The 13,773-nt window shown below is 49.0% G+C and overlaps 1 protein-coding gene across 4 annotated transcripts in view; it reads right to left on the bottom strand.

The window, feature by feature from the left end:
• The window catches only part of PFKM (phosphofructokinase, muscle), a 47,249-nt gene that overhangs the window by 5,615 nt on the left and 27,861 nt on the right, over window positions 1–13,773 (bottom strand). For all 4 annotated transcript variants that reach the window (XM_025882749.2, XM_073882070.1, XM_025882746.2 and 1 more), the window contains 12 exons: window positions 9,564–9,637; window positions 8,652–8,729; window positions 7,088–7,277; window positions 6,696–6,861; window positions 4,455–4,499; window positions 3,912–4,020; window positions 3,704–3,799; window positions 3,383–3,475; window positions 2,685–2,810; window positions 1,459–1,523; window positions 902–971; window positions 11–160 (listed from right to left, as the gene is read on the bottom strand). In XM_025882749.2, the coding sequence (XP_025738534.1) occupies window positions 11–160; window positions 902–971; window positions 1,459–1,523; window positions 2,685–2,810; window positions 3,383–3,475; window positions 3,704–3,799; window positions 3,912–4,020; window positions 4,455–4,499; window positions 6,696–6,861; window positions 7,088–7,277; window positions 8,652–8,729; window positions 9,564–9,637 (1,262 nt within the window). The remainder of the gene's footprint in view (window positions 1–10; window positions 161–901; window positions 972–1,458; window positions 1,524–2,684; window positions 2,811–3,382; window positions 3,476–3,703; window positions 3,800–3,911; window positions 4,021–4,454; window positions 4,500–6,695; window positions 6,862–7,087; window positions 7,278–8,651; window positions 8,730–9,563; window positions 9,638–13,773) is intronic.

The following is a 13,773-nucleotide window of genomic DNA, read 5'->3' on the forward strand; positions in this document are numbered from 1 at the left end:
GTCCCCATACCTGACCCCTGGCCAGGCCCTCGAAGCCGTCGTGCACAACCAGCACCCGGTTGCCTTGGATGAGGCCAATTCTCACGGTGGAGCGCACAGCAGCATTCATGCCTGCAGCCGGGGCCCCCACGTTCATCACGGCCACGGTGTGCGTGCTACCCTGGGGGGCAGGAAGCGGACAGGGAGCAGGGCAGACACGGGCACAGAAACCCCCGCAGAGGGAAGGGGATATCAGTCATGGAAGCCCAACTGTGGGTCCCTGGTGGTCCTAGGAGCAGGACATGTGCCTCTGGACAACAGAGGAATGCCGGCGCAGCCTGCTCCCTCTACTATGGAAGCAAAACTCCACAAATCAATAAGCAAGGCTGCCGTCCCTGATCCCGGACATCATTACATAACGAATGAGACCTTCCAGAGCAGCATTTCCAAAGCATGATCCTTGGACCACTTGATCTTTATGCCATTAAACCTGCATATTCCTGGCCCCTGCCCGGATCTAAATCCTCTCTGTGGGAAGGATCCAGCAATCTGCATGTTTAATGAGCAGCCCACATAATGCTGATATACACTGAATACTGAGAACCACCACTGCAATGAGGAAGTGGCTTAAGTACACTCAGAAGTGGTTTATTCCCGGATTTGCCCAGGGGAAATAATACAAAAACCTACCTTGTCAGTCCTAAAGTGGATGTGGGTCTTGGGTTCGAGACGCCCAGGGTACACTAAGAACATGGGGCTGGTATCGTGGGTGGCTGAGAGAGTTCTTGGTAGGGTCAGGGACTCGGTACCGAAGATGACAGGGGGGCAAGCAAAGTGGCCAGGCAGTAAGTTGCGTGGAGCGGAGGAAGCGCTTCAGACGGGGAGACTGAGAGAAGGAGAGGGGCAAGGGCAGAGAACTCACCGGCGCCTTCGAGACTGGGGGTCTGACATGAGCCAGAAGCTTGTATACCTCCCAGTTGTTCATGAAACTCCTGTAAAAAGCAGAGAGAGAGTCGGGTGTCTCCAGGCCACTCCCCATGCCAGCAGCCAAGGGGGCCTGGGGTTCTGCTCGCTGTGTGAAGTTCCACAGGGCAAATCTCGGAGAGTAACTGGGACAAAGCAGGGGCTGACAGGGGCCGCCCATCAGTCCAACCCTCCCTGGGTGCTCTTCTCCCGGGCCCTGCGCTCAGCAGGAGACACTGCCCTTGGCCTAGAAAAACGGAAGCCCTAGCTGGAATCCACACATAGAAACACCAGATGACGGAAGGCCCAGTCCCCGGGAGAGTGTCCCTGCGACGGACTGTTCCTCCTGGTCCCCTCACAGCCCATTCCCCTGGGGAAGACCCTGTTGCAGAGACAATAAAAAGAGGAGGCAGAAACTCCTATTTTGGGTCTGAAGCTATGTCCTTTTTTTTTTTCCCTTTGCTTCATTCCCGTATCTGATTTCTGTAGCTAGTGAGCTTCTGGTCATTCCCTCACCGGCCTCGCAGCTTCATGGCTTCGTCGAATTTCCTGTCGTTCATGGCCGTGGTCACATCCTTGGTCTGAGGGAGGAGCACAGCGAGAATCAGGATGACGGGGCAGGGCTCTACGCAGCTGGATTTCTACGCCATGGGAAGATTCTGCCCGTCTCCTCACTTACGGCTGGATCCTGCCCGCCAGGTGCCCCACCTGTTCTGAGCTCCCTGAACTTTCACAGAAAGAAGTATCTTTGTGTTTCCTTAATTTGGGGAGTAATGAGCAGCAAAAGGAAGAAGATGATTCAATGCTCTACTTACTAGAACACAGGCAGAGTGGAGGAGTGCTCATAGACAGAATAGCCTCCGCCTCCATCCCATGCCCATGGCCGCAACCTCAAGGTGGCCTCTAAACTGAGGAAATGAAGAGGATCCCCCAGACAGCCCAGTCAGGAAGAAAGGTTAATCCTTGCCGGGTGTTTCCCAGCTACTGATTTCTTCTCCGTGAGCCAGTACTTTTGCTTTTGGGCTTTTGGAGACACAGTTCCAAGCAAGGCTGGAGCTTGTCTGTGCTGCAAGTTGCTGGGACTCCCCAAGGCTCAGAGAGAAGCGGGCCCTGCGCACGTGGACCAGCCCTGAGAATCGGCCAGACCCCTTAGCTCCCAGCTGCAATGTCTGCTCGGTGGTAAGCGGAGGAGGGATTCCTTCATATAAGAGCCACCTTCCCCTGAGCACTCAATGTTTTCCAGGTCCTGCATCAGACCCTTTACAAAGCTTCCCACCACTCCTTCTAACAGCCCTCAGGGTGAGCGTTAGAAACCTCATGTTGGTTCAGAGAAACACGTTCAAGGTGGAAACCATAGAAACATATAAGCTAGCCAGCCAGACCTTAATAATATCCCTGCTTTTAATAATCAGAGAGATACTGCATTTCTCTTCCAACAAAGATGTGGCGAAAGCAGTTGAGGTTGGATATTGTGCGATACTGGGTCTCATCACTCGCTAGGATGTAGCATCTCTCACGTTCCTTAGGAACACTTACAGATGGGGACGCTGAGGCTCAGAGAGGAGACAGCTCCCATGCAAAGCCTACTATATACTCCTCCCCCAGCTGACTCTCACTACACCATGCTGCCTTCCCATCTGCTCCTATTCCAGTGGCCCTGGAAGTGGGTCTCTTTCCCTCTAAGCTCCAGCTCCAAGACAGGCTTGGGACTGTTAGGAAGTGGAGCGGAGGTCAGTACTTACCACCTGGACACACTCCATGAGGGGCAGGCGCACAGCCTGGTTCCCAGAGAGGCTCACCACACAGGCTGGGGTGTCCGGGGTCCCCTCCAAAAGCGCCATCACGGCTTCCACACCCATCCTGCTGCCCTGCAGGAGCCAAGGGAGCAAAGACAGTCTGGTTCAGGACTCAGCCTGGAGAGTCAGGGCATTCGAGGCCCTTCCAGATCACAGGGTTGAGCCGCATATGTGAGGACTATAGTCAAGAACTCACTGGGCTTTACCTCCCTACTCAGAATTCATCTAAGCTTGATGATTCCTCATCCTCTTGCCATTCTATTTGGTTCAGGGGAATATGTCCACTGTAGTAATCAAGGAGCTTACGGACGCTTAATAATATTCCCTTCTCACTGATAAAATAAGGAAGAGTATAGCCTCTCTCTTCCAATGAAAGTAGGATAAGAGGGTTCAATCTGAGTGTCTGAAGTTAGATCTTAATAATGTTATTAATGCTCAAAGTGGAGATGTGAGAGCTCACCATTTGGGGAGCATAGAGTTCCCCATCAGTTTTTGCAACAGAACGAGAATGGGTCAAGGCCCAGTGCCGTCCAGAGGCTGCGGGCGGGCAGCATGGCCAGCGGGGTGCACCCCTGTCATGGTGAAGCGCAGTTCTGTGGACTACAGGTTCTAAGACGCCAGGGCCCCGGGACCCCACGACTCACCAGGATTCGGTCAAAGGCTGATGGTGTCCCACCCCGCTGCACATGCCCCAAGACAGTGACCCGAGTGTCATATCCCAGACGCTTTACCACCAGCTGAAGAGACCAAAAGAGGGACAGGGAGAGGGATACAGAGTCAAAGACCAAAAACAAGCAGAGACTAAGATACACCCCGATGGCTTAGCCTCTTATCTTGTCACGATGCCTTGGACACCCAGAGGCAGGAAACTTGGGGAGAGATGTGCAGAAGCACTAAGGGGAGACTCAGAAATCACTAGGGAAGGGGGATGGTGTCCAAGGCCTCTCTGGCTTCATTCTACTAACGTTCTTGATGTCCTCGGAGGTGATTGGTTTCCCATTCTTGTCGATCGCACCCTCAGCCACAATGATGATGTTGAGACGAGAACCACGGGTCCTTGTCTGGTCGAGAGCAAAGAGAAGAAGGGTCAATGGAGGGGAACTGATGGACGGGAAGGGCAGCATCAGTGGAACAGGCGAGGGTTTTTTTAAGGGCAAAATAAAGTGCCAGTACCTCGCTGAGCCGGCGACAAAGATGTTCCTCCCAGTCATCATCTGGTGGACATTCAGGAATAAAAACCCAGTCAGCCCCACAGGAGAGGGAGGTGACAAGGGCCAGGTATCTGAGATGAGAGGCAGAAGCACCACGCTAGGAGCCACACTCCACCAACAGCCTCACCCGTACCCAGTGGGTTTGCCTGTCCCCATAGTCAGTGGAAGGTCTGAGGATCTGTGGTTTCCTTCTTAGGGGAGGGTAAGCGCACCATTGAGACAGCCTCTCAGTGGGATCCTGCCCCTGAAGAGCACCTTTAGTCACGTTCACTTACCACAGTGGCTTCTAATCTCAGAGCACTGTGTGTCCCTTCACACTGGAGTGTGACACACCTGCATGTGTAGGCAGGTGGGGGGGGGCGCTGGAAGCAGGGGAAGGGGCCACACCTAGAGGAGCACGTACACCTCCAGATCTGCTACCCCTGGGAGACCTCTCTGGACTCTCCGGGGAAGAGAAGGCTATTGCTGGTACCACAGAATCAGTGAGTCAAGATGGCGATCTTACCCACAGTGCCGGCCCATCACTTCTAACACAAACGTCCTCTGGTGGCTGCAAGAGAGAGACAGAGAGAGGGCTTACATAGTCCTAGTGTCCCTCTGGCCAAGATCAAGCCGCCACCCACATCCAGGCCATGAAACCTCCCTGGGAGATGCATTTATGCTGTTAGGCCTTCCAGCAGGCTTCCTGCGAGACCAGGAAGACTCCAGGGGAAACACGTCAGCCACAGGGTGGCTAAAACATGGCAGTAAAACGTGTCAGTCCTGGGGCTCTGTTCCAGGGAGCGAGGGGCCCAGGAAGGGAAGGAGAGCGAGGGAAGGGAAGTGAAGTGAAGAAGTCAGGACTCGACTGGCCTGGAATCCGCTAGGATTACCCTGACGAACGGCTACCTGCTGTCCTCCCATTCTCACACTCTGAGCAGGGACGGCGGCGGCCTCCACGACCGCTCTGACTCGGCTGAAAGGGGAGCTGAGGTTTGGGGCTCCCTGGATTTGTCTCAGGTTGGACACTAATCACTTGGGAAACCCCAGGGGTATTCAAGCCCTCAGAGCTACAGTGTGGGCAGTAGGCGAGACAATGACAAGAGGCAAACCTATAGCATTTAGACGGCAGTGCAATTTCAGGGCTCTAGGGATAACTCTTCGTTAAAAACAGTGTTCCATGTCTTCCTCAGTTTCTTTCATGAGTATTTTATAGTTTTCTGAGTACAGATCCTTTGCCTCTTTGGTTAAGTTTATTCCTAGGTATCTTATGGTTTTGGGTGCAATTGTAAATGGGATCGACTCCTTGATTTGACTCTCTTCTGTCTTGTTGTTGGTGTATAGGAATGCCACTGATTTCTGTGCATTGATTTTATATCCTGCCACTTTACTGAATTCCTGTATGAGGTCTAGCAGTTTTGGGGTGGAGTCTTTTGGGTTTTCCACATCATATCATCAGCAAACAGTGAGAGTTTGAGTTCTTCTTTGCCGATTTGGATGCCTTTGATTTCTTTTTGTTGTCTGATTGCTGTGGCTAGGACTTCTAATACTATGTTGAATAGCAGTGGTGATAGTGGACATCCCTGCCGTGTTCCTGACCTCAGGGAGAAAGCTCTCAGTTTTTTCCCATTGAGAATGATGTTTGCTGTGGGATTTTCGTAGATGGGTTTTATGATACTGAGGTATGTGCCCTCCATCCCTATACTCTGAAGAGTTTTGATCAAGAAAGGATGCTTTGTCAAATGCTTTTTCTGCATCTATTGAGAGGATCATATGGTTCTTGTTCTTTCTTTTATTAACGTAGTGTATCACACTGATTGATTTGCGGATGTTGAACCAACCTTGCAGCCCTGGAATAAATCCCACTTGGTTGTGGTGAATAATCCTTTTAATGTACGGTGGGATCTATTGGCTAGTATTTTGGTGAGAATTTTTGTATCCATGTTCAACAGGGATATTGGTCTATAATTCTCCTTTTTGATGGGGTCTGAGCCAAGATGTCCATCAACAGATGAATGGATAAAGAAGATGTGGTATATATATACAATGGAATATTATGCAGCCATCAAAAAACCCCCGAAATCTTGCCATTTGCAACGACATGGATGGAACTAGAGGGTATTATGCTGAGTGAAATAAGTCAATCAGAGAAAGACATGTATCATATGACCTCACTGATATGAGGAATTCTTAATCTCAGGAAACAAACTGAGGGTTGCTGGAGTGGTAGGGGGTGGGAGGGATGGGGTGGTTGGGTGATAGACATTGGGGAGGGTATGTGCTATGGCGAGCTCTGTGAATTGTGTGAGACTGATGAATCACAGACCTGTACCTCTGAAACAAATAATACATTATATGTTTAAAAAAAAAAAAGAACAAGATAGTAGGAAGGGAAAAATGAAGGGGGGGAATCGGAGGGGGAGATGAACCATGAGAGATGATGGACTCTGAAAAACAAACTGAGGGTTCTAGAGGGGAGGGGGATGGGGGATGGGTTAGCCTGGTGATGGGTGTTAAAGAGGGCACGTACTGCATGGAGCACTGGGTGTTATATGCAAACAATGAATCATGGAACACTACATCAAAAACTAATGATGTAATGTATGGTGATTAATGTAACATAATAAAATAAAATTAAAAAAAAAAAACAGCGTTCCGGCCCCCAGCAAATGGGTCATTTGAGTCTACAGCTCCCATGCGTTCCTCTTCTCTAGATGCCAGCCCTTTAGCTGGTCCCAGTGGCCACCCTCCTACGCTGTCTCCTTACCTCTGAGCAGTAGTGGTGATGGCGTCCACAATCTCTATGATCCGGTGCAGGGCGGAATCGGTGCCAATGGTCATATCGGTGCCACAGAAGTCATTGTCAATGGAGCCCACCAAGCCCACGATGTTCAGGTAGCTGGACTTGGTAGCCTCCTCTGCTGTGATCTTACCTGACAAAGAGAAGCAAACCAGGAGCCACCGGGTGAGGTGCCCGGCACGCCGAAAGAGCAGGTGACTGGGGAGAGAAGGGGCTGTAGCCAATGGGAACCATAAAGCAATGGCAGAACAAGGAGGGCAGAGGCTGCCTGTTTGTGTCTGGGTAACGATTCCCTCCGACGAGAGGAGAGGGCTGTGTGTGCATGCGCACAAACCACACTCATGACAACAACGTCTCACCCGCTTTCTGAAGGTCATTCAGTAAGTCACTCCACTCAGAACGGAAGGTGTCAGCCCCAGTGAGGCTGCCATCACCCCCAATGACACACAGATTGGTAATCCCATGCTTCACCAGGTTGTGGGCAGCTCGCAGTCGCCCCTCTCGGTCCCGGAAGTCCTTGCACCGGGCACTTCCAATGACTGTGCCTCCCTGTGGGGAAGAGGTAGAAGTCAGCTCCCCAGAGGACACAGCCAAATTTGGGCACAGCATGCTAAGATTCCCCCTATTCCAGCACTGATGGGCTGTCATAACCATGTGGCTTTCTAGGCAGTGCCCCGACATCCTTAAGAGTCATTTGTCCTTTCTAAAGGAGAGAGAAATGATGCTGGCTGAGCTATCACAGGGTCACTCCTTATATTCTGCTACACCTCTTGGAAGTCTACGATCAACCCATTTCATTGAAGGCTTTGACATCAAAGTGATTATCCTCAAGGAGAGCAAAGGAATACATCCATGCTGTTGGCTTTTGCTGTCTTTCACATGTTCCTAGAAGTGTAAGAAACAGCACTGCCTTCGGTCCTGGAAACTCTCCCCAGCGACCTGACTTTATCAGACTGCGTCCAAACTATTCTTAGGAGTTCATCCCAATGTGCTTGGTAGTACGTTTTCCCCTCTTGAACTCACTGATTTCTAACTGTAACCAGGCACTGCCAATTTCCTCTTTGCTCCTCAGGCTAGGGTGCTAGTGGAAGGAGACACAATACCCACCCACGTGTTCACAAGGAAAAACAGCTCTGAGTATCCCCAGGGAATTATAGATACCCCAAGAGAGGTAAGTATACTTAGGGTTTTCACAAATCATATAAACTACTGGCATCCATGCCTTTGGGAGTATTGATGGAGAATTCTGGCTCATTCTCAGACTACTGTACAGCAGGCACTATTGCCTAAAAGAACCTTCATGAAGCACTGCACACTAAATTTCTGCCCATGGAGTTTTAGAGGCTCGAGGTAAAGAATGGGGATCCAAATGTAATTTGTAGATTTTTCGGTAAATCAGAAAATAGGTATTTGACTTAGAGAAAGTATGGCACAAAGGGTTGTGGATACAATCAGCATAATCTTAGGGTGTTTTTGGAAACTCGAAAGCACTGTGTTGGTTCCTTCCTCCCTTAAACACTCTGGCTTCAGGTGACCTTATCACCATCACATGAGGACTGGCAGATTTTGGCTCTACCTCTGGCCCTGGCTCCAGTCCTCTGGTAAGGTTATTTTCATGGCCAGACCTTCCCCGTGACCCCAGAGCAGGTCCTGCCAACGCACCAGCTCCTCAAGTCTTGCCCACGACGTTTCTATAAAGAGCAAACTGTCCTGTGACTACATTCCCGTCCCCAAGCCACCCTAGGAAAACAGGGTGATGTTTTCCTGATGTCAAAGAGTAAAGGGCAATCGTGGCATCTCTCTTGTCATAGAACCCTTCACATCCAGCCACATGGGGGGGGACTTGGGCAACTGTGAGGCCAAACCACAGTGGGATGCAATGAGGACAGGACAAACATGGGACAGGGGTCCTCGGGGACATACCAGCTGCAGCATCATCGAAACGCTCTCCCAGGTGGCCTCCCTGATTTGATCTCCGCCATCCACCAGGCCTTGGTAACCCTGCGGGGCACAGTACACCCATTCAGCCTCTGCTTGGCCAGTTCTCCCTAAGCCCCCACGATTAAGACAGGATCCCAGGGAAGAAGTTCTCTGAGAATCAGTTCACCTTCTCCCATTACTGATTCCTGGATGCCCATGACACTGTCATAATTAACAGTCCAAGGAAGAAGACGTCAACTTTTCAATACCCTCTTCTAGTTTCTCACAATCTCAAAAGGGCAGGATGTCCTTCCTGATATTTCATCCTAATTCCTGTTCCTTCTGGCTCATCCCAAGTGTTCCAATCTGCTTCCCAGGGAACTACATAACAGATGGCTTTGGTAACAGTAGGGGGAAAAGAGAAGGGTGTTGGAGGGAAGGTGGGAGAGAAGTGGGACTTGAAAAGATAGCACTAGGGAGAAGGCAGATAAACCTTACAGAGAGAAGAGTGGACAAAGAATGAGAGGGAAGGGACAGGAGGGAAGAGGAGTTAGAGCCTCAGAAGGTTCGGGAAGCTACAGAAATCTGAGGAGGCTCTTCCCTCCAAAGGCTGTATCTCTGGATATACTAAATTTTCTGCGAAATACTCATTTCAGCTTTTCGCTTTGTCTTGGTGGAGGTAAGGGGAAGAGAAAGTTACTTCTTCCTTTAAATTGGGCACCATGAGGACCAAGTCTGCAGACCCCTAGATCCCACCGTCATTATCGGAGACAGAAGTGGCGGGGGACACTCATGGAGACTGGGAGCTGAGACAGGGCAGACATAGCATGTAACTGGGAGGTGAGGAAAGAAGAAGTGGAGAGGGAGGAGCAGAAAACAGAGAAAGAATGACAGAGAACAAAGTAGAGAACCAACCTCATGGACAAAGAAGACACGGGCACCAGTAAAGATGCCAACTCGAACCACAGCCCTGACAGCAGCATTCATACCTGCAAGGAGGGAGGAAACATGACAGGGAGAGGTTAGTCCTCAGAAAAGCAGCCTGGACTACAAGACACGACTCAGTCCTTTTCTTAGGCTTTTCTCCGAATCTGGAATACTCCTCTCCTCCAAGTCTTCTGGCCTCCCACTAACACTGAATTACCACGTTCAGTGTTTATGTAGCTCCAGATACCCCTGATTCCTCTCCCTTTGCCCGCAAAATCCCATCTTTCCTAAGATCCTTTCTTGCCAGGGCAATCCGGGGAATCATAATCTTGAATGCTTACTGTAGTGTTAGACACTGCTAAATGCTTGTCAAACCTCATCTCATTTAATCCTATCCACAACCCTGAAGCTACCTCCGTTTTACAGATTTGGAAACTGAGGTTCAAAGAGGTCATGGTCACAGAGCCAGTCTCCCCACTGGGAGAAACAATTAGGACTAAAACTAATTAGGACTAAAACAGAGAGGAGAGCCTTTCCCCTTTCTCCTACTGCAGTATCATTCCTTTCCAGTAGCTACTGGAAACAGTGACGAGAACCGTCTCTCCCACGAGTACTGTGGAGGAACCACCCTGCACAACACACAACACACAGTGGAAGCTATAAAGGCCCCCGTACTAGAACCAATGTTACTGATAACTGAAAATTAAGCAGAGCTTCCCCGGTGAGAGATGGAAGACATTCCTGGGTCTCGATCCCGGTAACCCCCTCCTGCCTTGTAATGGGAGGAGGGGCTCACAGTGATGCTCAAGGAATCTGAGAGCCAAGATAGATCAATTTCTTGTGAACCATTTTAACTATCTTCCCCCAGATATGCCAGTCCATTTTTTTGTTGTTGTTGTTTCAATCTAAAATCTATTCCTATGGTCCTCAATCCTGCCTAGAGAAATATCATATATCAGTGAGCACTAGCGAAACCAGTAATTAGAAAAATCTGCAGCAGCAGACTAAAATCCATCATGAACTACTACCTGGAATGGAACAGAATCAAAAAGACCAGAATGTCTGTTTTTGGGGGGGAGGTGGGAGTGGGGTTGGTAATAGACAGCTATGCACGCCAAGTCAAATCAAAGGTCCATTCACTCATTAAGCAAATATTTACTGAATACCTACCATGCTCCAGGCACTATACAGGCACTGGGGAAACAGTGGTGAATGATATAGTCTAGGGATACGAAGATAAAGGACTTGGTAATGGTCCTCAAGACTTGCAAAGAATATATGGTTACAACATGGATCCATATGAAGGAGGTACGTACAAAGCACAGTGGGAACAAGGAGAAGGAGCATCTCAGCTTCCAGGAGGAAGTCAGGACAGGTTACACAGAAATGACAGCATTTGACCTGAAACCTAAAGGACAATATCCTTATAAATCTTTTTTGTAAGGTGGACACTTTAGGTGAGAGTGTTCTAGGCAGGAGAGTAGCACAAACGAAGGCAAGAGTCAAGAAACAACCTTAGATGGGCGCCTGGGTGGCTCAGTCGGTTAAACATCTGCCTTCGGCTCAGGTCATGATCCCAGGGTCCTGGGATCAAGTCCCATATCGGGCTCCCTGCTCCGTGGGGGGCCTGCTTCTCCCTCTCCCTCTGCCCCTCCCCTGGCTCGTGCTCTCTCACTCACTCTCTCTCTCAAATAAATAAAATCTTTAAAAAATCCAGTACTATGAAGAATAAACTGTAAGACAGGAAGACAGAAGCAGTGAAAGATGAAGCCACACAGGTAGGCAGGCAGCCGCATGCCACGTGAGGAACTGTGGCTCTTATTCTGTAGGCCAAGGTTTGACTGGGGATCCATTTTCAGGAAATCCATGAACCCCATGAAACTGCATGAAAAGTTTTCCGGGCACGGGAATTTCCTTTGGGAGAAGGTCCACAGCTTTCATTTGATACTTAAAGGGGTCTGTGACCTAGGACAAAAAAGTCGCAAATGATGGAGAATCATCGAAGAATTTTGAGAGTGGAGAGACACGATGCTCTGCGCAGATCAGAAAGATCACCATGGCAGCAACACGGAGGAAGCTGGGAGGAGATGGCTATCTGGCAGCCTAGGCAAAAATGATGAGGGCCTGGACTGGGAGAGTGGCATTTGGGACAAAATAGAGACACTGGACAAGGAGACACCTAGGAAGCAGAAGCACAGCTATGTGGTTAGATTTCAACGTGTGGGAGAGGACGATGGAAAAGCCCCAGGAATGACTCAGGCGCAGGGTACAACAGTGGTGCGATTAACTGAGTGGAGGCAGGTTTTGAGTCAGGCAGGTGGGGGTGCGGATGACACATTCATATTGGGAGACGTTGAGCCTGAAGTTCTTGCGGGACATCCACGTGGACTTGGAAGAAGCTGTCTCAAGAGAATATGTAGAATCTGAATGGGAAAGGCAAGGAATGGAATGCAGAGGAAAACTAATACTGAAGGAACGGGTAGGGGAAAACGGGATCCAGGAGGGAGACTAAGGAGGAGCAGCAAGAAAGACAGAAGGAAAACCAGGTCTTAGTGATGTCTTGGAAGCCAAAGGGGGCAGTTTCAAGAAGTCGGAACAGTGCTGAATGCTTCCGATAATTGATCTCTGGTAAGAACTGAAAGACTGGGCTTGCCTACAAGAGTCCCTGGTGAGCACTAATGTCAAAGCTCACTTCCACCACCCCTGAGGCAAAGTCACATGAAGTCCAGAAGTCTAGACTATTGAAGGGATCAAGACAGAAAAATCTGTGATGGGAAGGGGCTTCTCAGAAGCTTTAGGAAAAGTCTGTGTGTATGAAAAGAACAAAGAGTCAATGCAAAGTCATCAGTGATTTAGGAAGGAGGTATAAAGTCAGTAGGATCAGAACAGAAATGAAACTATTGTTTATTTATTTTCTAGACTTTGAAAAGGCCTGTGGGATTCTCTATGGGATACCTGGAGTTCTGGAGTATGAATTTGTAATCTTAAGAAATAAGGAAAAAACATTCTTCTGAAATTTATAGGTTGGAATGCTGTTTCCCACTCCCAAACTGAGTAAGGGTAGGGGAGAAAAGATTTAAGAAAAACAAATGACTTAAAAGGTTTTAAGTGTAAAGTAAACAATAGATGGTGGGTAGGAAATATCCAAATCCATGGGGCAGAAAAAAAAATCCCACAAGAAAAGAAGATTCTTTCTCTTCTCTCCTCCCTTTACCTTCTTACCTCATTCCTATCAACCTCCAGAGGCCATCCTTCCTGCCTCTAAGGTGGACAGCTGTTTCCCTAGGAACCAAGTTTCAGGGCTCCCTTCATCATCCCCTCTACCTGCGTCTCAAACCCCCAGTTCCCTAGAAATCACAGACTGGTATGTATACGTAACTTTTACTAGGGAGTCCCAGTAATTCTTTGGGCTCTCCTACTTAACATTACTGGCCTATTCTGGCCCCAGACCAGTCCTGGCCAGGATCTTCTTGGCTGTTCCACGATGCCCTAAATAACCCTGTGTTTGCAGCTGTCTGACTTATTAGAAGCAAGACGAAGGATAAAATTACAGGCACCACCCAGGGGGTATTCTGGGTACAGCCAGGAGAGGGGCTCTGGAGAACATCAGAGGCATGTACTTTGGAGTTTCTAATTACAGCCTGCAGGGAAGAGGCTTTGGGGAGAACTACGGGTGACAGGTCTCTTTGACATGAGACAAAAAAGACTAATAAATGAGTTGGTCACTACCTTTTTGAAAGCAGATGTTAAAAAGTTTCTTTCTACCTTAACTGAACTTTGAATAGGAAAAAAAAAATCCCTTAATTCCAACATGAGAAATAAATGTTAGATCTGAATTACACTTCTGCATATGTAATCAAAATTATGAGTCCTAGAACAGCAATCCAGAGAGGTCATCGAATCCCTGTTCCTGTAAACCTTTAAAACCTTTACAAACAGGATAAACAGGCATTCAGAGTGGACCACCCATCTGAAGACAGAGGGCTAGAGCAGATGGCTGAGATCCTTTCCAGCAAACAAGCCGATGTCATAAGGCCAAATGTGGTATGACTGAGCAGAGCTGGGGCTATTCCTGGCCTGAAGCGGGAATTAGGATTCGTATCTACTCAGCCCAGCTTCTGAGCTCAGGCTGTCTGCTTTCTGGCCTCTTTCTACTTTAAGAAGTTATGAGCTTTGCTGAACTCAGGGGGTGACAGAA

This window comes from Callorhinus ursinus, unplaced genomic scaffold, assembly GCF_003265705.2.
Source record: "Callorhinus ursinus isolate GAN/ISIS: 27379988/994484 unplaced genomic scaffold, GSC_fseal_2.0 scaffold44, whole genome shotgun sequence".
NCBI classification, from domain to species: domain Eukaryota; kingdom Metazoa; phylum Chordata; class Mammalia; order Carnivora; family Otariidae; genus Callorhinus; species Callorhinus ursinus.